This window comes from Lissotriton vulgaris, chromosome 5 (genome assembly GCF_964263255.1).
Source record: "Lissotriton vulgaris chromosome 5, aLisVul1.2, whole genome shotgun sequence".
NCBI lineage: Eukaryota > Metazoa > Chordata > Amphibia > Caudata > Salamandridae > Lissotriton > Lissotriton vulgaris.
The window spans coordinates 1723728050-1723754986 of NC_141693.1; the positions used below are offsets into that span (position 1 = coordinate 1723728050).

General features: G+C 49.6%; 1 protein-coding gene and 1 long non-coding RNA gene across 2 annotated transcripts in view; one reads left to right on the forward strand and one right to left on the reverse strand.

The window, feature by feature from the left end:
* LOC147717041 (uncharacterized) overlaps positions 1–11212 on the forward strand; it is an 81282-nt gene extending 70070 nt beyond the window's left edge. Inside the window, exon 3 of the long non-coding RNA XR_015295798.1 lies at positions 10805–11212. This is a non-coding gene — a long non-coding RNA (uncharacterized LOC147717041). The remainder of the gene's footprint in view (positions 1–10804) is intronic.
* Positions 11213–13178: 1966 nt separating this feature from the next.
* LOC147717042 (uncharacterized) lies at positions 13179–26896 on the reverse strand. Its single transcript, XM_086923947.1, has 2 exons — positions 26404–26896; positions 13179–14244 (listed from the first exon to the last, which is right to left on the reverse strand). The coding sequence occupies exons 1-2, from the start codon at positions 26894–26896 to the stop codon at positions 13472–13474; spliced, it is 1266 nt and encodes a 421-aa protein (XP_086780073.1). The 3' UTR covers positions 13179–13471.
* Between the last annotated feature and the right edge of the window lie 41 nt (positions 26897–26937).

Genomic DNA, 26937 nt, shown 5'->3' on the forward strand with positions numbered 1-26937 from the left:
TGCTAGTGTAGTACTGCTGCATGTCACTTACCGTCAGTGACCCAGTAGCACACTACAATGTGTGCAAAATTGCTAAGGCTGTATGGAGGATGCCGACACATGTGAGGCAGATACAGACTACCTGGTACACCTCTAGGTATATGGAGACTGACCCTCAAATATGGAGCTGATACAGGACTGTTCCCTCATTACATTGTTATTTTACCTATTCACAACATAACCCAGTAATACTGCAATCTACGGCAGTACATACTTGAAAAACAAGAGACATCAGTGGATAATACAGCATGGGCATGCACAAAAACAAAAGGTTCATACCTCATATTATTTCTTGCATAATAACAAAGGTGTCGCATCAACCACGGTTTACAATTAACTATGGAAAGTATGACGCGTGGAAGAATGTTTGGTGACATTTGCAGGTGAAGGAGGAGAAAGGAAACTCAGCAGTGGACCCCAGTTGTACTTGGGTTGAGACGTCCTCGGCAGTTCTTCAGGATAAGTTGACAGGGCCCTTACAGTAATCCAAGTCATCCAGCCAGCACTCCATACCTGGCTACGCCCTACTATCCCATGTAAATAAGATGTGGCGTATATGCAGTCTGAGACCAATTCTGATCAACCTGGCCACTGTCCCCTTAATGTGCAGAGTATGAGGAAGTAGTCAAACCAGAGGTGTACACGGCAACTGCAAACCCATTGTGGTGTGCAAGTATCTCAACACTACCTCCCAGTATAGATGACCAGGAATACAGCCCCAGGACAAAGTAATAAAGACTGCCCCGGATTGTTCACAGCACTTGCAATGATCATTTCCCCTGAGACCCAATCTATGGAGCTCAACGGGTGGGTGGCATGTTTGGTGCCCAGTTGGTAAATTTATGAGCACAAAGTTGCCATTGGGGGTGAGCCTGCTCGTCAGCTGGCACACTTTGCCGATGCTAGCGCATACGGGCTTGTCATTCCCCATGCTGCAACCCATGTCACACCAAGCCCTGGATCCCATTGGCTGTCCTCGCCGCACGCCTCCCAGCTGACCCCTCCTCCCCTGATATCGCAGCCGCTGCGAAGTGGAGACAGCGACCCTTGACCCTTGGATAGGCTGGTTACCCACTGCTGCTGCTCCACCTGCCCTGTCCGCTCTTCCAGCTTTTACCCTATCTCAGATCGACGGTGATTCACCTGTGTCATTGCTGCCTGGCCCCCCTTGACTGCCTGTGCCCCTTGCCTTCTGGGTCCCCTTGTGCCTGCCCTCATCCCTGCTGATTTAGTACCCCATGTGAGTGTTGAGTGGTATTATTTTTCATACAATATTGCAAGTTTGCTGTTGTGCAGCGGAGGCACCGCTGTAGTGCCGAAGGCACAACAAAGGTAAGCCCATCTGCGCCCGTCCGCGCATGGACGGCGCACAGCGCCAGGACCCCTGGCCCTCAACGATACCAGGCCACCGGTCTGAACAACAATGCTTCCACCCTCCACGCACTCAACGCCGGCTGGAACACCACCTGCCACCAAGCCAGCCAAAAATGCACACACAGAACCTTCACCTGCCAACCCTGCAAGTTCACCTGCCTCCGGACCAGCACCGCATCCGCCAGGCCAGGCCCCAGCAACAACCACCTCAAGTGCATCCTGCTCAACACCCGCTCTGTACCCAGGCACACTGTTGAACTCTGGAACCTCTTCGACACAACTTCACCAGATGTTGCCATGCTCACATAAAACTGGATGAATGCCTCCTCTGCCCCCCACATCGCCATTCTGGATGGCTCCAACACCACCCTAAGAGGCACTCATCTACAGAGCCCTGTGACCACGCACACAATTCAGCAAACCCATCGCAGACTTTGTCAGCTCGCAGGGCCTAACCCCCTCAGACTACATCCTCCTTGGGGACCTCAACTTCCAACGGGAGAACAATAATGACTAAAACACCACCACCACCCTGCTGGACAACCTCACCAACCTCGGACTCAAGCAAGTGGTGAACACCCCCACCCACTACACGGCAGGGTCCTGAGCCCAAAAATGTCCACGGACTCGATAATTCTCGCCTCGGTGCCTACTCTAATCATGGGGTCCCACACTGCAACTCTGGGCAATAGCTTGCTTAATCTCCACTACGGCGGCCCACCCGCTGCGGGGTGCCTGGCTTTTACCTTGGGGATGCCCAGTAGGGGTTATCTCACAGGGAAAAGCCAGGACCGGTTCCCAAGGCAAGCGCCTTGATGCCTTCGGGTGATACGTGCGCTATATAAGTCTCAATACAATACATTTACTACGCCGGCCACGCGATTGACCCCGTCTCCTCCTCCAGCAAGCACATCTCCTTCAGCCACTCCACTGTACTACACTGGAAAGATCACAGCTGCTTCCACTTCTACTTCAGGAGAACCACGACCCACCACCACCTGCTACAGGTTCACTATAGAAGCTGGAGCAAGATCACTTCTGACCAGCTCACCACCTCCCTTAGCTAGAACCCTCCCACCAACACGACAGAGACCAACGAAGCTGCCCGCAACCTCACACAGTGGCTCAAAAACTTTGCAAATGAGCTTGCACTGCTGAAGTATCCTCCCAGCAGACCTGGCAGCAACAAATCCTCGTTGTACAACAACATCAAAATCCAAAGAAAACATGCAGCACCTTCGAGAAAGCCTGGCGCAATGACCAGTAAACAGGAAACATGACAGCCCTCAAGAACGCAGTCTGCGAACAACACAAGCTTATCCCAAACACCAAAAGGACAACAGTCAGAGAACCACTAGACAAAAACACCCACAACAGCAAAGAACTCTTCAGCATCGTCAAATAGCTCACCAACCACTACGTCTGCAACGACATCACACCCTCACAAGACTTCTGCGACTCACTTGCCTCGTTCTTCCACCGCAAGATCGCCGACATACACAACAGCTTCAGCACACAGACAACGCAGCAAACCACCAAACATGCGCCACCCACCACCACCCTCTGCACCTGGACATCGGTCAGCTCCGAAGACACCACCCGCATGATGAACACCATACACTCCCGCTTGCCAACCAACCCCTGTCCACAACACATCTTTAACAAAGCCTACTCCATTATCGCACCCCAATTCCGGGACATCATTAACAGCTCCCTCGCATCCGCCACCTTCCCGGAAAGCTGGAAACATGCTGAGCTCAGCGCCCTCCTGGAGAAACCCATTGCGGAGCCCACGGACCTCAAGAACTCCCGCACCTCCCTTTTACTGCCAAACTCATCAAGAAGACTGTCAACAAACAACTCTCCGCCTTCCTCGAGACTAAGGGATCTCTAGACCCCTCGCAGCCCCGTTTCCAAGCTAACCACAGCACAGACAACACCCTCATCGCAGCTACCGATGACATCAGGTCCCTGCTCCACAACGGGGAAACAGCTGCCCCTATCCTCCTGGCCCTCTCGGCAGCCTTCCACACCGTATGCCACAGCACACTGATACTGCGCCTCAGCAACATCGGAATCCAAGGGATGGCCTTGGAGTGAATCATCTTGTTCCTCGCCGGAATAACCCAGAGAGTCCGCCTCCCCCCCTTACGATCCGTGGCCAGCGAAGTCATCTACGGCGTCCATCAAGGATCCTCACTCAACCCCACCCTCTTCCACGTCAACATGAGCCCCCTCGTAGCCATCGCACGCCAACACAACATAACCAGCATCTCCTATGCTGACGGCACCCAGCTGATCCTCTCACTCACCAACGACCACACCACTGCCAGAGCCAGGTACCAGGAAGGAATGAAAGACGTTGCAGAATGGATGAAGCTTAGCCGTCTCAAACTGAACTCAGACAAGACGGGAGTCCACATCCAGGGACACTCCCCCTCTGCCTGGGATGGCTCCTGGTGGCCTCCTGCACTGGGAACCGCCCCCAAGCCCACAGACCATGCACGCAACCTGTGCGTCAACCTGGACTCCTCCCTCACGATGACTAAGCAAGTCAACGCCGTCATGTCATCCTATTTCAACACCCTGCAAATGCTCAAAAATATCTTCCGGTACGTGGTCACCCAGGCCCTCGTCAACAGCCGACTGGACTACGGGAACACCCTCCACGCTGGAACCACAGCCAAACTCCTGACAAAACTCAAGCCCATACCGAACGCTTGTGTACGACTCATCTTGGACATCCCCCGTCACAGCCACATCTCTGCCCATCTGTGAGACCTGTACTGCCTACCCGTCAGCAAGAAGATCAGGTTCAGACTCTTCACCCACGCACACAAGTCTCTCCACCGCATGTTCCCCAAATACCTCAACAGCCGTCTCACATTCTACATAGCACATACCATCCTGCTACAGTGTCTGAACAGAGGTGGCATCGCTAACACCGCGCTGAGATGGATCAAGGCCTTCCTTACGGGGAGAAGTTTTCGAGTGAGGCAAGGCGACTGCTATTCTAAAGGGGTTCATCTGGGCCAAGGCGTGCCTCAGGGCTCGTCCTTGAGCCCGACCCTTTTTAATGTGTATGTCGCGCCTGTAGCCTCCATTGTGGAGAGCCATGGACTCCAACTGGTTTCGTATGCCGATGATACGCAACTGGTGATCTCCCTGTCACACGCGCCCTGTCTTGCTGCAGATGGCTTCCGGTCGTGCATGAAAGAACTTGCCGAGTGGATGGCCATCAATTGTTTGAAACTTAACGGCAGCAAGACAGAGGTGTTGGTGGTAGGGAGAGCCCAGTCTGCCTGGTCGTCGGCATGGTGGCCACCCTGTTTAGGACCAACTCCAACCCCCTGCCAGAAGGCAAGAAACCTGGGGGTATGGTTTGATGCGGGTCTTACTTTCGGCCCCCAGATCAACCGGGTGGTCGGAGTGTGTTTTGGGGTACTGAAGAGATTGAGAAAAGTCCTGGACCTACTCCCGATAGAAGCCCGTCAAACCCTGGTACATGCTCTGGTGACAGCCAGGTTGGATTACGGGAACCTGCTGTACCTGGGGGCACCAGAGAAAAGCATGGCACGCCTTCAAGTGCTGCAAAATGCGGCAGCACGCTTGATCCTCAGGCTGCCCAAAAGGGCGCCTTCGAAGGTGGCCCTGCAGAAGTTACACTGGCTTCCTGTGAGGAGCAGAGTGGAATATAAAGCCCTCTGCACCTGTCACCGGATCTTGAATGGCAGGGCACCTCGTCCATTGAAGAAACTGATTGAAGTTTACGAACCTGCTCGAGCGCTCAGATCCGCGGGTGGGAGTCTACTGAGGATCCCCAGGGTTAAGAAAACTCGCATGGGAGGCAGGTCCTTTAGGTGCCTAGCGGCAAACTACTGGAATAAACTCCCAGTGGACTTGCGCCTGGAACCTGAGGAAGCGAGGTTCCGAGCGAAATTAAAAACCTACCTCTACGCCAAATAACTGGCTGCTCTGCAGCTGTGTTCCCTGCTTGCCGCCTCTCCCACTTTTTCAGCGCGTGGACACGCCGGTGCGCGTAACTCAGCGCTTTATAAATGTCCCTATTATTATTATTATTATTATTATTATTACACACCCACACGCCAGCTCCGATCTGCCAGCCTGGCCTTTGCCACCGTCCTACAAAATTGCAGAGCCACCGCCGGAGGAAGATGCTCCTCCTATCTGGCAGCCAAGACATTGAACTCCCTCCCCACCCACCGACGGCTGACACAGGACCTGCTCTCCTTCAGGAAACAACTCAAGACCTGGCTCTCGGAGCAGTAGTGGCTCCCCCTCCTCCCAGCGCCTTGGGACCCTAATGGGTGAGTAGCGCACTCTACAAATTTTTTGATTGACGTTCACCCACTCCTCCTTAGATACAGGCTGAAACAAAACGGTATTCCATTTGTGTAAGCCTTTGTCTGTCCCCCTGCCCGTCTCCTCCTGCACCGCCTACAAAAGGTAGGAAATTAAGTACATCATTGAGGGAAAGACAAGGAGCAACTGCAGGGCCTGTAGTGTTGGTGGTTCTGAGGGGGGAGTCTGGGTATTGATCGTGTATAGGGCGCTGTAGGCAAAAGCAGGAATAGTGAAAAAGGGGAGAGGGCGCATGGTTATAGCCTAAGTCATTGTCTGTCATGTAGTGCCCTTCAGGAAATAAGTCCCCCATCTGCACAATGCTAACCTCACGAGAGACCGCAAAGGACCCTAATCCTGTGTAACGAACAGTGCTGCGTCACATGGCAGGGGGAGTGCAGGTGCATATGAAGTTACTTTATTCTGCTTAGCAATCACGTGACACACTGCTATAGTGGTGTGTATCGTCTTCATACCTGTTTTCTGTGTATGACTGTTCACATGTGTGAGTACGCTCAATAGTGGAGTAGGACATGCATCCCTGTCTACTACAGCTACATGAGGCGGAAAGGCATGTGGTAATACCCATTTGTATGCATACTGTGTTTGGCCACAAAGGTAGTAGACATACAGATGTATGGAACTTGAAACCACCCTTCTCACATGGCAATGTCAGTGCCTGCTCCATTGGCAGTACCTACTGTGAGTACATGTTGTTTGTGTGTAGACATCATAGCTGCCCTGGCATTGTCAGTGAACCATGGTGCCAACTCATTGTGTGCCAATGTGAAGCAGGTGTATAGTCGTCTGTAGGCTATGTCAGTGTGTGGAACCAACATGCTTTCACAACCATGTAAACCGCTACAAAATGTCCTTGTCATCCCACTGCCTGTGGGCCACTGTTTGATTGGTCATGCATGGTGTTACAAGTAGACATGGCATGTGAAAAGTGTCACTATGTTGGTAGGACCATGGAAATGGGCACGAGCAAAAACCATTCCATGGTAGTCATGTCAGTGAAGAATGCTACCTGGAAGTGCTTGTGTGTGAGCAATGTCCAATATGCTTCACGTGCTGTACCATGAGCACCACACACAATAATGGTACCCCTGTATTCCCAAATCCTATTAAGTGTATGTACAGATAATCTGGGATGAGGAACATTTTGCTAAGTGTCCCTCAATGTAGATAAATGAATACCTACAGCCAATGACGTCATGTGAGATCCTGGCCCACTGCTGTTGCAACTCAGGAAACATGCAGTGTAATTTCCATCAATGATGTTGAGTGTGGATACACATCCTCAACATCTTTGCATGGCACTCTATCACATTTAGCATGTGCTATCAAGTCTCAAATACATTGCTAGACCATCCCTCCTTGTCGCACATGATCCAAACTTGTAAACCCCTAGCCACCAGGTACAGCATTGAGGATTACAGGGCTGGAATAATTAACAAGCAACGCCTTTGCAATGTGCATCTCACGTCGCCTTGTGTATGGTGTACATACTGAATCATGGAAGCTAATGTGTAGAATATTCAGCTTGTGGAAGGACTGGTCTCTAGCCAGTTGTGTGACCGTAATCAAGTGTGTCATGTCATTGTTGCTGTGTCCACCATATGAAGTTGACTTGTCTACATTTCACCAATGCTGACATACATGTACAAACGTGGCAGGCCTGCTCTGCAGTTCATTGGCTGTGTACCCAATGCTCTGATGGTGTGTATGACTTGTATGTTCCTTAAGAAGTGGCCCGGACTGTGTGTAGACAGGTGCCAAGGTGATGGCCCGAGCTGTGCATAATGCCAACTCCAAGGTGTTGCCTGCATTGTGGATCAGTGTGGTGATGGCGGTGGTCAGCCTAATGTCAGAGATGTGATATGGCACCTGGTGCGTGGTATCTGTGCCGATGTGGAAGGCTGTCTGAGCGCTGACCTCCGCACCTAATCCCCCATAGTAATCCTAGGATTGATGCCTCCTGACTCCACAACCATAGCCACAGGAGCGGGGGCGGCCTGTCGCAGAGGGGCACCGAGACTTGCCCAGAGAGGAGCGAGTGGCAGCCGCACGAACTGCGTGATGGAGTGGGGGTACCAGCTGCCACCCACATTCATATGGTGCCGGGGCAAAGTCTTGGTTATGGCTGTGCCCAGCTGTGACGCCGCTAATATAGGAGTGCGGACCTGTGGCTCTGCTCCCGGCTGCCTGGGGAGCGCTGGCACCCTCACATGACAGGGTGGGGGGTCAGTGTGATGCGGCCGACAGCAGGAATGGCGCCTTGATAGCGAAAATTGGAGCACACACACCCGGGGCTATGTGTGCAGCCACTCTGGCCTCTGTAAATAGAGGTGGGACCTGATGTGGATCACAGCTCTGTGAATGCTGACTGTGGAGCCTTGATCGCACGGCGGTTGCACAGCCCCAGCAAGGAGGGCAACGAGAGAGGACGGGTCTCCGAGAGACACCCTCCCGCACTGACAGTGACTTGACCCCCGGCACGGCAGAGATACAGGCAGGGCCTGAGGTGACTGGTGCGGCTGGCCACGAGCTGGGGATGCGCTGGTGAAGGGAGCGGCAGGCGGTTGCCCTAAAGAGCGGAGCAAGCCCACTGCGGACTACACCGCTCGGCCCTCCATGTGATATGCCCCACGAACGTTGCAGAGGCTCCCCCGGTGACTACAGTGGGGCGCATCTAAAGCCTGCTACCGACGGCCCCTGCCCTGAAACTGCAGATCATGACTGTGGAGGCTGAGCAGGTGGGGTTTGGACTTATTGTAGGGCAAAGCGAGCTGGCCTGTAGACTTGCGGCTGGGTGGGAGCCCCCCCTGCCCCAATATAACTGAGTCAAAGCTGTGCAGGTTGGAGGTTGAAGGAACCCTCAAGAAGCTGCAGACCCTAACCCCACCTCTAGCAATATTGGAGCGGTGTGAACGCACGGTGGATTGAGGGAGGGATAGGCTGGTGATGGCACTGGACTGCCCTGTTGAGTGGTGCGTGGACTGAGCGCAAATTTCAAACTGGCGCAAAGGATGCAGAGCCAGCGACGGCCACGAATAGAGGTGCGGGAAGTTCCTTGAGGAAGTTAGACCTCCCAGTGGTGGCGGGCTGCTGCAATCTGCACTGCAGAGAGGTTGTGTGCACACCCGGAACTGGCCACTGAGCGAGGGAGTACCAGTGGTAGAGCTGCCGAGCGGGCCCTACAGCTGTGGATGCAAGCGTAGGGGCCAGTGCAGAGTGACCTTGCTCGTGAGGAGGCCGGGATGGCTCAATAAGGCGCACAGGAGGTGCAGCTTAACAGGACTGCGCAGTGGGTGTGAGCAGACGGGGGCGCTGGATCGGAGTACATCTCCAGCTGCAACCATGGCCCAGTCCCGAGGTTGGAAGGAGGGGGACTCACCGCCGTCCGAGGCAGAATCCCTACCGGTGGAAGACTGGATTTAACCGGAATTGCTGCTGAATGCCGGTATCCTGCAGCAATTTTACAAGATCCTGGTGGCCATCACGGACACACGGACTGTTCCTCAGCAGGACATTGCACAAGTTGCGACTGTATTAGGCCTACTGCGTGCAGACCAATTAAAAATCGCACACCCAGTAAAACCGTCGGAAGCTACACTTCAGGAGGTTGGCACAGCGCAGACGGCACCATCTGCATCAATGGAAGGGCTCTTGGACAGTCTCTCAGTAGTGGAGCTGAGGATGCACTGGTTACCACACACAATAATCAAATGACATGACTAGTAAGTTTGTGGATTTAGGCATCATTCCCGCCAAGAGGGACATACGTCACATTGGAAGGCAGCGGCTGGCCCCAGCTTTGTTAGGTGGAAGGCAGCGATAATCTAATGGGCAGGGAGTGAGAGCTCCATCAGAATGCAGCTGGCGCATAGCTCCCATTGAGAAAAAGTGCCTGAAGCTTCACGTGCATGGGAGGCCCTGGTGGCGGGACTCTGGATAATAGACAGGGAGGAGGATAGCAGTTCTGAGTCCTCAGTGAGGGTGGGACATGCATGAGTAGCTCCATTCGGATAGAGAGGGACTAGCACAGTGAGAGGCTCCCGCAACATAGGAGGTCATAGAGAACAAGACTAAAGAGCGTACGCCGACTCATTGGTACATGACACACATCAGTTGTGATTTTGCAACACATAGATTTTACACTACTGCACCAGCGGCCGGGGTGAGGGGATGGGAGTTGATGGTCAATGTGCATGTCCAACGATGGGGCGTTGTTTAAGAATCTTGAACCAGTATTCATGCTAGATTGTGGTTCATTGATGGGCTGGGCATGATAGCATCCTAACTGAGGGGGGTTAATATGCTTTATTACTTATTGCATACTTGTCCAGTCTTAACTTGGAAAGTGGATTGCCTGAATTCATTAAGGCCCCTTAGTTTTGTTTAGTATGTATTTAAGAATAATAAAAAGTCTTATTACAAAAAGATTTTAAACATTAGATATGTGATATTGCTACATTTATCATGTCGGCTGAGCACTCGTGTCATTTAGTTTTGAGTCCAGGACAGGTAGGAGCACACAGTACAGGTAGTGGATGGTGTTGCACATGCTGGAGTTGATGTCGTTGTTCAACCTAACAAGGCCCCAATGGTCCATGCATGTAAGGGTTAGCTGACTGGTGATTTGTTTCAGACCATGACCATGAGAAGCATGCGTTGTGTTCTGCAGCAGGATTGCTGAATGCTGGCGCACAGTAGGTCAAGTGTGTGTTGTGTGTAGTCATGCCACCTATATAGCTAAGGTAAATTACAGTGCAGTAGGTGAATCACTGTCTGTGGCAGATGGGAAAAGAGCCACACATGCATCTCCTCTGCACACTAAAATGATGTTGATGGAGTCACAGCAGTGAGCCTTAATCACATGCTAACATGCACTACAGCCTTCTGCTTAAACACATGGGCAACTTGATATACAACATGACATCCATCCCAACACACAAATCCATGCTCATCAACAACACATCCAGTACAACCAATGACTAATTCCGCTTTCCCTTGTATGTCACAGGGGACCAAGGATATGCACTGGGAGCATGGATGATGACACCAGTACGTCACCCCACCACCCCTGGCCAGAGACAGTACAATGCGGCACAGATACGCACAAGGTCCATTGTAGAGCGGACATTTGGTGTCTTGAAGTCCAGGTTCCGGTGCTTGGATATCACAGGTGGCAGCCTGCTGTACAGTCCCGAATTGGTGAACAAAATTATCATGGCATGTTGTGTGTTGCACAACATATGTCTCCGTACCAAAGCACCATGGATCCAAGTGCCAGAACCACCTGATGAAGATGAAGAAGAAGAGGCTGGTGCTGTACACCCCACACCAAATGCTGCTGGACTAGCACGGAGGAACTGCATCATCAATTATTTTGCTTGAGTCAGTCACGTGTTGTCTGTGAAATAAAATTGTCAAAAAAATAACATCTTTATGTGTTACTGTCTGCCATGGGCACTGTACCAATCAAACTGTTACGTGTCCCAATGAGTGGTCAGATGAGCCCATTATCAATGGAGGGTGGGAATGTGTACGCAATACAGTTATGCCCTGCACTGTGTCAAATGTATGAAACTACTTGTCAAGGTACTATGTAGGCTACACTATGTCAAATGGTTGTGTCACATGGTGCAAATACTAGCAAACTAGGGTGCTGTTTGTGATGAGGATGACATTCCTATTCTGACTCCATTTCCCAAATCCAAGTATAATGGATTGGGTATGTTGTGTGAATCACACTAATCAGGAGTGTGTGAAATGGTGTGCATGATGCCAATAGTCATTGCAACATCCCAATACACAATGCTGCCAATCATCAAGATACTTGTCCAAACCATGTCCGTCGTAGCAGCAGTAAACTGACCCTTAAGATGTGTACAATGTTCCTGATTACCAGCCAGTTTTTTTCCCCATGGAAGCACGCACAAGATGTGCCGTATAAATTACCAGGGCCCGTATAAGATACATATCCTGAATATTACCAAGCTCATTGTTGACGTATTATGTAAAGTACATATCTGCACAGATGGCCATACTGTCAATGAGGTTCCTGAACATATGCCTCAAAGATGCATGTGTGGAATGTGATTAGAGCAGCAAATAGGGCATGTAATGGCCCAAAATGTTGCTTTGGGCGGTGAAAAGTGGCGCCATATGGACAGGGGAAAGGGCCTATAATTTAGACCACTTTAAAAGTAATGGGACAAATTTGAGTATCAAGTTGATGTTGCGTCTAATGTGGGTACAACATTAGTATGTCTGTCGCAAGACATCAGCCTGGAAACAACTACCACCTACAGATCCACAAGGCCAAATATCACTATGCTGAGCAGATACTTTGCAGAACGGATGGACCATAACCATCACCAAGACATGCATAACAGCAACATCCTAAATATTTTACATGGCTGGGTGAAGACACATCCTACAGCTGGACAGACAAGTATATGTGGATACACACTGACCCCTGGGTCATTCATAGATACCAGTTAGACACATCTGTCATTGCATTTCAACCACTACGTGACATCGTAACATCTACATCTGACATTACACATGCAGGTGCACACACCGCGAAGTTTACAGAAAGTGATGGGCCTATGTCACGTGTCCACCATGGGGGAGTAGCACATGTAAGACGAGGCTATCATCACTCATGGACCACTTGTGGACTAATGCCAACATGACGAGGCATGTGTGGTGGCTAAGTGTACAAATAGTACAGACGTGCTTGGGGCTGCCCGGAGCTACCTTCCTACTTGTACCTACACATGTAGGATGCAGAGCTGCTGCCCATGTTGGTAAGTTGCGGCCCAACTACACACCTGCTGCAGCCCTTCCCCAAATCTGATGTTGATGAAAGGCATGCTCATTGCACCTCAGGGCCAGAGACTCATGATTCACATACTACACACATAACAGTGTGAGGGCAGGGAATACTCAGTGTATGCAGTAGTGGAACTAATATTTATTCAGACTGTGTGTACCCTTTTTAATGTAGGATGCCAATATGGAGGTCAACCAGTGGTATGTATCAGTGCATGGCCTACTAGATATGAGGACAGTAGTGCTTGCCTTGCTGCATCCAAATATGGACCAGGGGGCCTTCTCCTATCACATTTAGCAAATTAATGCTCACTGGCATGTCCCAATTGAGGACCTTACCTGATGGCCCATTTACATTGGGACAATGTCATAGCATTGCATTGGTGCAATGGTGGCACCACATCTTTACACATATCTACATTATTCTACACCATCTCTGGATCAGTATCAACATGTACACTGCTCGTATTGACATTGTCGTACATTCCTAAGGTAACAGTCTCCGGACCCTAAAAAGCAAGTTATTACCTTTGCAACATTTGACCAATACACATATGAAAGGGAAAATAATAATTTATTTACAGTATATACACGTGGTGAGCATATAGGGCTAGTGCAGAGGGTGCCCGTTGGATGGCCAGACAGACTATAGATGTTATCAGGTCCAAGGGAAGTGGCATAGTTCACTCCACAGGCTGGTTGAAGTGGCAAGGAATGGGTTCATATGGCAGTCCATGGGGGGTCCAAGGATGTTCCGGGGGACAGTAAAAGTGAGTGTAAGAAGTTCATGGGTGGCACGATTCAGAGTGCAGCAAAACAAAATAAACTGGGGCATTGGTACAGAGGGATACTACCGCTTCCTCCTCAGCACAATTTCGCAGTCATCCTCATCTCCATCATCATCGGTGTCATGTGCCTCACAGGTGTCAGTGGGTGTTGTGGCAGCAGCCATGTGAGGCACTGACACTCCTGGTGTTGGAGCTGAGGATGTGGAGGCTGTTGCAGCATCCATCTGCACCAAACCCTGTGGCAGCAAGGAGGCGACAAGAAGGTGCAGGGCGGTGAAAATCCCAGTAACCTGGAGCATGTGTTCAGCCCTGGCAGCCAGATGTTGGGCCTGCATCCGCTCCATGCTCTCCAGGATCATCCTGATGTTGTTAAGTTCCTTGACGACATTGCTGGAACCATCCTGAGCAGACAAAGCATGTTGCCTCTGGACCATGACTCCAGCAATGTCAGCCATGGACTGGTGGAGAGCATGGAATGGGCCCTGGGTGTCAGTAAGACACCCACGTAGGCCTGCGAGTTCGGCTGCCATGAGCTGGAAGCCCACCTCCACCCTATCCCCCAACCGTTCCTGGAGCTCTATGATCTGCTGTTGGAATGCACGTGCCGTTGGATCTGACCCCAGGGAAGTGGCTGGGGTGGTGGATGCCTGCTGCTCGTTGGTGTGAGCAGGGGGTGGTCTCTGCCGAGGGCTACTGGGTTGCCCTGCACCGGAGGCTGGGGAGGCAACGTCATTGAGTATGAGTTGCAGGTCGTCGATGTTGATTGTAGCGTAGACATCCGGGTCATCAGTGAGTGCCTGTCCAGGTTGCTCTTCAGGAGGTGCTGTCTCGCCCTCTGCAATGTGACATGGGAGATGAATTACATCACTGTTTGTCACAAACAATCATGCATTTGAACATTACACCTTGATACAGCCTGACATTGTCTGATCATACTTGTTTAGAGGAAAGGACCTGTGTTTGACAAATGGGGAATTATCTGAGATTTCACGTGAGAAGTAGTAGTGGTACATGGTCGTCTCACAGTGCCCTATCTCCTATGGGACATACCAAAATGGCTCTGCCTTAGCACTAGGAAATAGCCTAATGAGTGTGTAGTGTATCTTGACACAATGCTTGATTATTTGGACTGTGATGCATATTTACACTGGCTATCTGGCAGCCCTTGTGGGACTTCATCTCATATGCTCATAATTCCACACAATACTGTGACTGACATCACCTCCCCCTTAGTGGGTGGCTCATCTTAGTTCTGCTTTGGTTCATGCTGTATGGCATTTGGATGAAAGATACCTATCTGGACGCACCAGCCACATCCTTAGTGTGGACTGAGTAACGGAAGGCTGATACATGTCCTGGTGTAATAATGACTTACTGCAAAACTACCACCCATTCTAAAATCTGTATTCCAATAGGGGAGTAGCTATGTGTCCAGCTAGCCACAATGGCCATGCCATGGTTGCCTGCATTACGTTATAGCGTACTACATGTCTCCTATGGCCTACAGTGTCCGACAATAAGGTGCAGTATTCCAATACCTGTTGGCTCCCTGCATGTCTGCAGGGATGCCACAGTAATTGTGCAGAACGCCACAGCCAGCATGGATGAGATGCGTATTACGTGTTGTGCAGCCTGGGCCCTAAAATGACAGTATGTGTGAGAGCCATCTATGCCGTAAATGTGTGGCATTGCTGGAGTGTTTTTGCAAGTGCAAGTCAGCCATGTGCCGGTGCAAGTGGTAGTATGTGCAGGGTTAGACATATGCAGGTGAGGGGAGTAGTATTGTCGGGTGACTATGCAAATGAACATCACTCGGAGTCATAGCCCTCCACGTACCAGTCCTTACTATTGTGCAGATTGCTAAACAAGAATTGGATTCACACAGTAGCAAAACAGACTGAAGCAGCAAGTTACCCAAGCATTAAACAACACTGCGTACCCAAAGCCAGGAAACACAGTCCCACACATCACTCTATGTCCACATGAGATTAGAGTGTGCTGAGAACACCCCACGGCATCCATGCACAACATGGCCAGGGATTTCCTCCACAGGCAAGCACAATGAACTGCCACACCCAACGCAAGCAACCTCCAAACGGCCCATGTCACACACCACAAGCCCAAACACAGGCCCCACAGCCAACACAGCCACTGATGGAGAGTAGGCACAGAAGACCACAGATAATGACCAGCCAGGCCAAAGGGATAACCACCCTACAACAAAGGCACAGCATGAAGGAGGCACACCTCCAGTGTGTGCACAAACGCAAAACTGAGCACCTGCACATATACATCAGTAAGAGGTACACAACAGAACAATATTAGAACCATATACTGTGACAATGTGCAAAGGAATAACAATACCTGCCCCAGGAGGTTTTAACTCAAGGTCCATCTGGACAACAAGGGGCTCACATGCTCAACCCACAAACCGCCAAAGGGCCATCCGGCCACACACAGAGCTTGCAGGGAGGACAGAGCCCGACCATAGTTGAAGCCAAACACCACGTAATCCTAAACACACCCCGGATTCTAATGTGGACACACCCCGTGTTGGACAGCACTCCTGGTAAAATGACCACATGACTGGCATGGAACCAGAGGGGCCAAGGGCTACCAAACCCAGGTCCAAACTCACCCATAGTAGGAGGACAGGCCAACGCAAGGAGGTCCAGATACACCACAGCCATCCCACAAGCAGAGCAGACACCCCAAGACAGATGTGAAACAACAAGGGATCTCAGGCAAGCTGCAGCATGCAGGGCCGGACTGGGGACCAAAACCCGCCCCGGCAAAGTGCTTGGCTGTCCCCCCTGGGGAGGTTGGGTGTGCAACAGAGCTCCTTGCCGGGTCCGGTTTTCGTCCGACTTCGTTACAGGGACGAGCTTGCAGCTATGCTGCATAAACGGCCCTGTAGGTAAAAGGGACCCCAGGGGCCCGAAACCGGCCCCTACCCTTGCGGCGCACCGGGGAATTGCCCGGTGCCCGCAACGGTCAGTCCAGGCCTGGCAGCAAGGCCCCACTGCCAAACACAATGTAGGGAGTCAGACCCACCCCGACCAAACTCGATGCCTCCCCACATGCTCAAGCCAGTCCAACCTGCAGCAGGATCCACAAATCGTGTGCAATTGGTGGGAACGCACACATGTGGCATTACACACCACCATGACACAGTGTGACCGGAACATCAACATCCTCAGGAGGTACAAAGGCAGTAAGAGCCCAGAGCAAACAAAGCAACCATGGGATATACATAAGGCATAGGCTGCAATCACACACTAGACCTGTGCCAGCCTGCGCCACCAGAGGCCCAAGCCATGTACATTTGCACACGGATATCAATGAAAGCACCATGTGACCCCACAACCGCCCTTCATAAAGCATCACGCATGCTGAAAGCAAGTGCAGGGATAGGACGCAGCATTGGTCCAAGAGTGAGTGGCTGGTATCATTCTAAATTACATCAGCCAATGGAATGACGCGTAGCGTACACTACCTCCTGTGCATTTGTGCCACCCCCGGTGGCAGCCCTTAGTGACGGTACACCTTTTTTTCATGAGGCAAGACCTTGGGGATATGCCACAGCATTGGGCATCCTTTGCACCACATATGCTGCACATGGATTGCGCTACAGCAGCCGCACAAAATGTAAAGCTGATGCTGACTTTCAGGGGTGCAAGGAACTTGTAAATCTGCACCATGATGTATGGTTTGTGGTGTTCTGATCTCTCCTATTGTGTGTTGCCTTTCTACGTCTGCATGATGTTATGTCATCTTTCTACGCTATGCAGGAGATGTAGAGGCAAAACAAAGACTTTGACCAGTAACGTCAATTTAAATGCATTTGGAAGTGAATCATTGAACGTCCTTCCATACTTTTCTACAGAACCATGATGAAACAGCATTGTAGCATTAATTGTAAATATTTTTCCTGTAGGAAATCTGTGCATGATCACGTTCCCTGACCCCTATCTCTTGTGTAGATTTTATTTTATGTTAAAATTAATCTTGTAATTTGTGTTTACACCTAATAATCAAAAAAATAAAAAAAGATTTGGTGGGATTAAAAATAGTCAAAATTTTTCCTATATTTTCTGGTATTTATTTATATTTTTACCTTGAAATCCATGATGTTATTCATTTAGGACTCATAAATAATTATTATTTCGCTTAGCGACATTTAGCGAGTATATTTTCGTCGCAAATACAAAAAAACGGGTCGCATTTCGATTGGTTTTGTATAGGACTACCATAGCGGCGTTTAATGACACGATTTTCGTCGCTAACGCCTATAATTTTGTCGCTAAGTCGGAATTTTTAGCAGCAAACACAGGAAGTGGTGTATTACTGCTTCCTGTCACATGGGTGTGGCTTTTACTTTCACTTTCTCTTTTCTGCAATTGCTGATGCATAGGCTGAGTGGAGGAGGTGTATGGTGGTTGCTGTGTTGGAAGTTGGTTTTGGAGAGTGGTGCTGCGTGCTCTGTCCTGTCTGAAGTGTCTGTTTGTACTTTTTGTTGTATATTATACAGTTTGTGTGTCTACTGTCCTCTGGTTTGTCTGCAGTGTCTGTTAGTTGTGTTTGTTGTATTGTACACAGTTTGTGTGTCTAGTGTCCTCTGTTTTGTAGAGTTTATTTAGGGGTTAGTTTGTATATTTTTATAGAGAGTTTGTTAAGTGGGTTATTATTTATTAGTTTTAAGTGGGTTACGGGGGTCAGGGAGATGCCTGCTGTTGGGACGTCGGGGAGGATGAGTGAGGAGGCATTGGGGGGGGGGTTTTATGGCTGATAAAATTTTATCTGCCAAATATGTTGGAGGCGGGGGGGGCGTATCCTGCAGGGGTATGCTGTGGGGGCACGGAATGTGCGCTGGGAGCGTGTGAGGCTCCAAATGGAGCACTACTTTAAGATAGCACGCTCTATGCACCAGTGGAAGCACCGCTAGCAGGACATGACTGCGCGGGAGGCCGACCTCCTGGATTACACCGGAGTGATGCCAGGCATACAGGGTGGTAAGTCCAAAAGCCATTGTTTCACTTTAATGTTCAAATGTAATGTTAGTGAGTTACGTGTGTGACATGTGTGTATGGCATGTACATGCTGACTCGTTACTTTGATACTGTGACAAGGTGTTGATGACAATGTCATTTCCCTATGGGCCATATGTATCAAGGTACAAATAGCTTGCTAACGCAGACATTAGCTGATTTGCGGCGTCAGCGAACCCTTTTTCGGTAAATGGTATTTATGTGACATTATTTGTGCAAAGTTAGGAATTGCAAAATTTTCCTTTCCTTATTTAGCGATAGCATTTGAGGAATAGCTACTTTAGCAATTCCTTACATGCAATGTATCAGGGCAAATAACATTCCAAATTGCCATTTAGGATTCACAAATTACCACTTACTTCTAGTTGGTGGTAAGTAGCGCTATTTTAGAAATTTGCTCTTTTTTTTTTACATTCAAAGCAGCCATGTGACGCTCATACATGCCCTTAGGGCATGTATGTGCGCCATATGTGCACACATGTCATTTTCACGGGTGCTGCAGGCTGTTCTTGTGACACCCCTGCACCATTGGAAACATTTTAAATTTGCAATTAGCAAATTGGTAATTGCGAATTTTCCCATTAATTCCTATGGGCCTCCTGGAACATAGAAATGAATGGGAAGTTTGAGATTAGCAATTTGCTAATCGCAATGTAGGAATGTTGATGGATCGCTAACAATAAGCGATTGCCTACATACTTACCATTTTGCGATTTCAAATTAGCGAATCCTTAAAAATCACTATTTAGTAATCGCAAAAGGGAATGTTGATACATCTGTCCCTATGTGATTTGCACATGATTTGCTTCAGTTAAGATTAATTTGGACTCCCACTTCCTGGCACATTTTAGCAGATTTACATGCCTCTTGGGGTTATTTGGCGGCGCAGTTGCATTACTTATGTGACTAAGCGGCAACGCAAAAGTAGCGCCATGGTGCAGGGTATGTACAATATCACAATTCTGGGAGAATCGTCACTTTCTAAAGTTATGCACCTTTAGGGTGCGTTCTGCCGCAGGGGAGGGCATTCATACACAGGAACACCTCTGTAAAGTGACAGAGTGAAATATGTCAGGTTTCAGTCATTCACTTTCTTGGCAATGCTGCGTCTTAACTCTGGGCCTGCCTGAAGCAGGCATGAGGATTGACGCAGCATTGACAAGATTGGGCCAACAAGAGCATTGCTGGAGCTGCGCCCCACATGCTTCACAACTCCTGCAATGCACTGCATTTACAGCACAGATGCCTGATGTATAAGTGCCATTTTAGCAGCATGGTGCGCAGCATGGGACATGCAGCTCACCATGTTGGGCCATGGTGCACATTTACTCTTGCCTCCATGCTGATTTGGTGGGATGCACCATTACCTGTAATACTGTCCCTTGGTGTGCTACAGTACAGTAGGTGTGTGAGTAGTCAATGCTAATGTCCCCATTTGTATGGCTCCATGATTTGATAGTTGGAGTGAGTAGTCACGTTCTCATGGAGGTGTGAACACATATTTGCAGTATGCAGACCAGATGTGGGACAGAGTTTCTGTGTGTCACTTGCAGTCACATTAATATGTGATGGTGAATGACCACATGCCAGTAAGGGTGCCAAGGCACAGAGGATGTTAGCATTTATGAGCCCATCACGGCTGTAGTCAGTCAAAGAGATGTGAGCAGCGACTGTGTGCCGGATGATATGTGTGTGTCCAGTATGTGTAACTGTACATATCTGAGCGGTGCCAGTGTGTGTGTGTGACCTATGTGCAGGACAGTACACAGTGTGACAGATGCTCAAATCCATGAGCAGCAGGACTGTATCTACACGGCCCCTGTACATGGGTCATGTGAAGATATATCCTTGCCAGGTGATTATTCAATGTGTGAGTTTGACAGCTCCAGAGTGTTTTACATCCCAAAGGACTGTGTATCAGCCTCTTACTAAATGCATAGTTACCATCTTACGCAGTACAACGTACACATGATGCATGTGTGGACATGGTGCTTAAAAATGGCATAACCCAACTGTTATGTGTATGTATGACTGTGGTTATGTTATGTTTGGCCACCACTGCATTAGCAAGCCCATGTGTGCATGCCAATCAAAGTGCACAGAGTCATTAGTACAATGTGTGAATCCCCTACAAAGTAATGTAGCATTTCCTGTGACTGAAAAGTTGTTCCTCGTGTTTATGTAACGTCTCTGGATGCCATGCAATGACACATTTTATTTGGTTCACTCACAGATGGTCGGCGACCCATCACGCAGGGTGACGTGGATCGTTTCAAGGACCCAAAAGCCACTGGTGAGTAATTGTAATGGAAATTGCCATGTGTAATGTAACGGATGTCATTGAGTAATGCAACACACGGTAGTTTTGCAATGCTGGTGTGTTCCGCATGTCACTGGGCCACAAGGTGCCGAGTATTGTTATGTTATTATTCAGACAATATGTATAAGAGTGTGGTTAGACGCATATCTATCTAAGTTGTGACTTTGTCCATGAAGGGACAATGCAACTGCTCTGATTACCTGTGCATGACATCCAGCACAGATTATAGCTAAATAGACCATGATCCAGGGATCATGCAGGCATTACACTACAGGATTTTCACACATGGCTACATATTATCAAAACCAGCCAGAAGATGTATCCACGCTTCATCTGCAGTACACTGCCACTGAAGCGGACATTGAGGTTTACTTATATGCCCTGGGACATACCCATATCATGCCCAGTTAAGGTCATGTCATGTGTAAGGTATGATTAGATCACATATCATCCACACAAGGTTTGAAGGTCCTTTTGCAGTGTAAATCAGATGAAACTGTGCCATCGAGGTTCAAGGCAATGTTGGGAACAGGCAAGTTTACCAACTTTCACAGGAGAGTTTGTGTTGATAGATGGATAATGGGTGAGGGGGCAGTTCATTACACCGCCAAGGGGCAAGAGAAGTTATCTAGCGTAGCCATGTTGAGAGGGACTGACACAAGACTCGGTCATTAATGTTTTATACCAGGATCTAAGTGGTCTATTTTGCCCATCCCAGTTCTTCTCCTTTATGAGGTCTTTAGGTCTTGGGTTAGACAGGGTGTCATGCATGCAACTGATTCTTAAACTTCCTTTTCTGCCGCATGATGAGCCGGTGGTGCATTTTCTATGTAGGTGTGGAAGGGGTTATAGGCGACAGGTCGTGAGTATGGCTGGCAGATTCTGCAGGGTCTGCTGTTTGACACAAATTTTTAAATGCAGTCATAAAATCAGAGGATTGCGGTCATCGGTGTGGCTGATGGGCAGGCCCTGCAGCAAAGGGTTCCTTGGTTCAATAGGATGGCATTTGGAGTTATTCCATATTTTACACATGAACCCGTAGCAGGTGAAAATTACCTGGCTGACGGGCTTTGTCCAGGACAGGGCATGTTGTTTTGTTAGTCGTAGGTGTGAGATCACATGTTTGCAAGGGGGACAGGAGCACAGTTCCAGCTGCCACCTTTCATGTGACCAAGATACCTCAGGGCTGCCAAACGGAATGAGGTATGTTTTACTGCTGTTTCGTTTGAGTTTTTTGATGCTCTTCTAGTTACTCATGTTAAACATGCTGTTTGTACAACAGAGACGTGTGTCAGTGTAGTTTGTCCCACACGTACTCAGTTACTGGTTATTGTCAGCATACAATACGCTTAGATGAGCCGTACAATTTCCCGACGTTGCCCAGCAGGCTCAAGTATAGATTGTACAGCATTGGACTTAGCTGTCCTGGTCATGGGGGCAAGGATCTATCCTATGTGATTTCTCAGGTGCATATTGTCAAGGCCTTTATGGCGTGTTTTGCAGCTGTTTCCTGCCGATGTACGCAGCAATATTGTGGAGAACTTTCTTGATATTCTTGACACCTGTTGGTAGGGGTGTCTTCCCATGCATGTAGGCTGAGCTTACATTGAGTTTCAATTGACATTCATACAGCCACACTGGCAAACATGTAAAAGAGTGACTGTCTTGTCAGTGACTACATGACCTGTACACATTTTCAGAGACACACATGTCTGCACATATGCATCGTACAGCAGTAGCAGCAGTGTGTCACAGGGTCAGATGAGGGTGGTGCTGCCCATGGAGGGGTAGTGCTACACTACTACTGTTAATTGGACTACTTCACACTCTCCGGATGCACAAAGGTGACATGTTATCACTGTCTCATTTGGCGTCTAATTTGTCAGTACATCACACCTGCCATGTACTGTCATGTCACGTTCCAGGGTCTGTATTGTGGAAAGTAGGGCTCGTCAATTACAGGATGTGACATGTGTGTTGCCTCCCATGTGGTATGTGATTTGTGCCAAATAATATGATGATAGGCAAATGAACCAGTGTCATTGGTTAGGGATTGACATTTCCTATTTTTTTCAGACAACATGAATGCAGAGGGGACACATGCCTTCAATGTGGCTAAGGAACGGTGGGTTCACATCCGCAGGGTTAAGAAGGGGTACAGGTCCATGGCACGGAAATACGAGGATGCTGGGAAGGATGGGACCTGGCACGCGATGCCAGAGGCTGTGGGACACAGACAAGTCAAAGGAATCCAAGGCTGGTGGCAAGGCTGGCGGAGTTAAGAAATCTAAGACAGTGGCCTCACCTGTTATTCCCATCCCAACCACTGCAGCAATTCCGAGTACCAGCAGCCAGGGGCCAGCTCAAGCTGCACCCAGCCAGGGAGCAGCCCAGTACACAACAGCCCAGGATCTGGGGGCACCCACCACAACACCGCCAATGGCTGAGACCCATAAAGAGATACTAATTGAGCTGGCCAGGAACAACAACTTGCTCCTCGATGTGCGCATTCTCGCCACATTAGGTGGACTTTTTCCCGCTCATGCGGCAATAATTTTGTCGCCCTATTACCAAGCTGTCGCTAACACCAGTTAGCAACAGCTTGTAGGCGATAGCAGGCATTTAGGTGCCCACTTTGCATGTCTGCGATAATTATCGCTAATGACATGCAAAGTGGGCGTGCCAAGATGTTAGCGACTGAAAACAGTTGCTAGCATCTCTGACTCCTATTAATTACTTTTGGAAATATTTGCGCTAAGCGCAAATATCTCAAAAAGCTAACGCCTGCTAAAATCAGTTCTTAGCGATGTTATCCAATGGAAGAATGGAAGGTGGATAACATGGCTAAGAGCATTGTCAACATTAATGCATGTATTTAGCTGATTTTTCTGCCATATTCATGCATTTTGCAGGATTTTTACCGCTTTTGAGATGAACCTTGATAATATCACGGTATCTCAGCGGTAAACACTCCTCGGTGCTCAGCGATAATTATCGCTATTGCTTGGTAATATACCCCCAGCTACTTAGCATGCTGCTATATTGCACTGAATGGCAAGACAGTCCACAGTTTTGCTAAGTTGCTGGCGTACTTGTGCATTTGGTTGCAATATGAACAAATATGTGCCCACATGTGCCTGTCACTTTGCCAGCACACCATAATGCAACAAGGTCCCTTGAGTGTACTGCCCGTTATAGTGTGTACGGCCGAGAGGATGTTTCATACTGCTAGTGTGTGGTGGAGGTTGCCAAACAGGTAGACGTTCTATGTGAGTTCACATGCATCTTGTTTAGAAGGGGTCAGAGACCAAGCAGAGCAGCAGGTGAGGAGAATGCAGGCACCTTGTCACAGGAGCTTCACAGGGATGGGGCTTGGGAAAGTAACGGATGCTAATATAGGTTTGGCTCTGGACCCCAGAATCCTACAGATGTCCAAGATTGCTCTGCTGCGCGTGTTGGCACAGCCATTCAGATCCAGCTCGGTGTGTTCATGCGCATGCAGCTGCTGCTGCTGGACAATGTCCCATCTCATACTTAAATGCCCCATACAGGACTATGCTGGAGCTGGGCAGTAGGGTGCAGGGGCATGCAGGTGCTGCACGCATGGTACATGCACATACCTGTGCCAAGGGGGACAGATGTTTGTTGGTGCTGTGTAGGTAGTTATGACTTTACATTTTGACTGCACTGACGGTGTTACCACCCACACAGATATGGAGCATCCAGGCACAAGACTTCATGGTGCAAGGGCATGATCGTGCTGTGCGTTACGGGTATATATGTACTGGGGGCAGGGGGTAACTTGGCACAATATGTGCTCACACCCTGAGGGACCACAGGCAATTGTGCAAAATAATATTTTCACACTGGGAGGGATCAGGGGCAGTTATGCAGCACGGGGCTCAGACACACAGGTCTCCCAGGCAGTTTAGCTACGCCACCCTCTGGTTCCTCACAGCACCCTCTGGTTCACACCTGCCACCATTTTGTCCTTCACACTACCCTCTGGTTCACCACTGCCACCCTCAAGCTCACCACCCACACAGATTTATTCCTCAACACTGCCAGACATCTCCACTTCCAGATCCACACCAACCCCAACGCCACCCTCAGAGGTACACTCATCTCCAGCCCCCCCCAGACCACATTGTCAATTGAGCAAATCCCTCGCCTACCTCGCCTGCAACCATGCACTCACCTCCACAGACTACATCCTCCTCGTGGAGCGGACATTCCAGCTCAGGAAGATGAACAACACCAACTCCAGAAGCCTGTCGGCCACACTAGCCAACCTCAGCCAACTCGTCACACCACCCACGCCGCTGGTCACACATTGGACACCACCTTCTACACAGGCACCCACGTTACTTTAGTACACAACATCTGTTTCCACAGGACACTACCGTGCTGCATCCATTCCCCCTTCAATGTACAGTCCACAGACCACCGCATACAACGGGTAACTCACCACTGCTGGAGGAGAGTGACTGTAGACCAGCTAATCACCACCCTTACCCACAGGCCACACAACAACTCCACCAACTCCAACGCTGCAGGCCGCCACCTCAGGCAGTGTATGTACAACTGTGACAACACACTTGTGCCACTCAAGGAACCCTGTTAAACCCACACCAGCAGGCCAGCCGCCACATTCACCAATGTGCTGGTGTGTATCCTGAATTGGATGCCGGAAACGGGAGTGGTTATTGGTCACCATATACACTCCAGACAACCACGCAGACCTCAAGGATGCCATACACATACATCTCCACCTCTTGTGATTGGCCAAGGGTTGCTCCTTCTAAACCTAACTGGATGACAACACACACGGGAGCAAGGGTCTCTTCTGCATAATAAGGGAACTCTCGGGCTCCAGCTCCAACACCAACACCAACAACATGACTCCCTGAGTAGAACTGTGTAACTCACTAGCCATCTTCTTCTACTGCTAGCTGATATCCATGACAGCTTCAACACGACACCCACCCAAACTATGCCAGGGCCCACCTCCCCTGTGTACACCAGCAGCGCATGCCACCTGACCTCCCGGTCCAATGTCAACAGCTACAAGATACACAAGGTTATGTACTCCATCCACTCACGCTCCCTGTCACACCTATTCCCACACCACGTATGTAACATGGCAGATGCTGCTATCTGAGCTGACTACATTACAGCAATATTTCCATGGAGCTTGGAACACAACTTATTCTACACCCTCCTCAACTAGCCGAAGCCAGGCCACATGGACCTGAAGTGCTGCCAGCATTTCTCCCTGCTCCTGTTTCCAGGGCCGATCACTGGGAATTGTTCAACATGCAACTGGCCCACCACCTGGTAGACAACAACATCCAGTACCCATCCCAGGCCTGCATCATTCAAGTCCACAGCACCCTGCCAGTACTCATGTCTGCCACTGACGACATTATGTGCCAACTGTGCAACAGCAAAACATCTGCCCTCATCCTCCTGGTGATGTGTCCCTAAGCCAGCATGACCAGCATGACCCAGGCTCTCCAGGACTTGCTCTACAGTACATGAGGGTATGCACTGTAAAGACTTGCATGGTACATGAATGAGACTGTGCCCATCCACCCACTTCCACCTGTTCCTGTTTGACACTCACCCTGGTGTTGTTGTGTGACTTCCAGTACAGCAGAATCCTGGCCTGTGGCTCCGATGACAGTCTCCTCACTGATGACGTTCGCTACCAGCTCCTCCAACTCATCCAGCTCCTCCTGTGGAGCTGGTCCACCGCCTCCCGTCACACTTGCTGCCCTTAGGTTTGCTCCCAGTTTCTTTTTTGTTTTGCTTTTTGTATCAGGCCACCGCTTCTTACACTCTTCCACTGTCCTCTTGTGCTTTCCCACGGCATTGACCTTGGTCATTATGTCCTGCCATATGTCCCTTTTCCTCGCCATGGTGACGGTGGAACTCACGAAGAGTTCCTGCTGGTGTCGCGTCACCTCCTCAACCACTATCTGGTTCTCATCTGGAGTGAACTTTGAGTTACTCTTCCTCTTGCCCCTTCCCTGGGTCTCTGCCTGGCCTTCCTGGGTTGTGTTTGTGCCCTCTGCACTAGTCCCTGGCTGCTCACCATCATTTTGAATATTCTCCATGTTTAGCAACAATTTTCGGTTTAGCGGGCATTTTTTCGTCC

Bases quoted from the DNA above. Each gene is read 5' to 3' on its own strand.
- LOC147717042 (XM_086923947.1), bottom strand. From the start codon at position 26,896: ATGGAGAATATTCAAAATGATGGTGAGCAGCCAGGGACTAGTGCAGAG. The intron at 14,245-26,403 runs GTGAGTGTCAAA...GTCACATTGCAG, and splicing joins AGTCACACAACAACACCAGG to AGGGCGAGACAGCACCTCCT.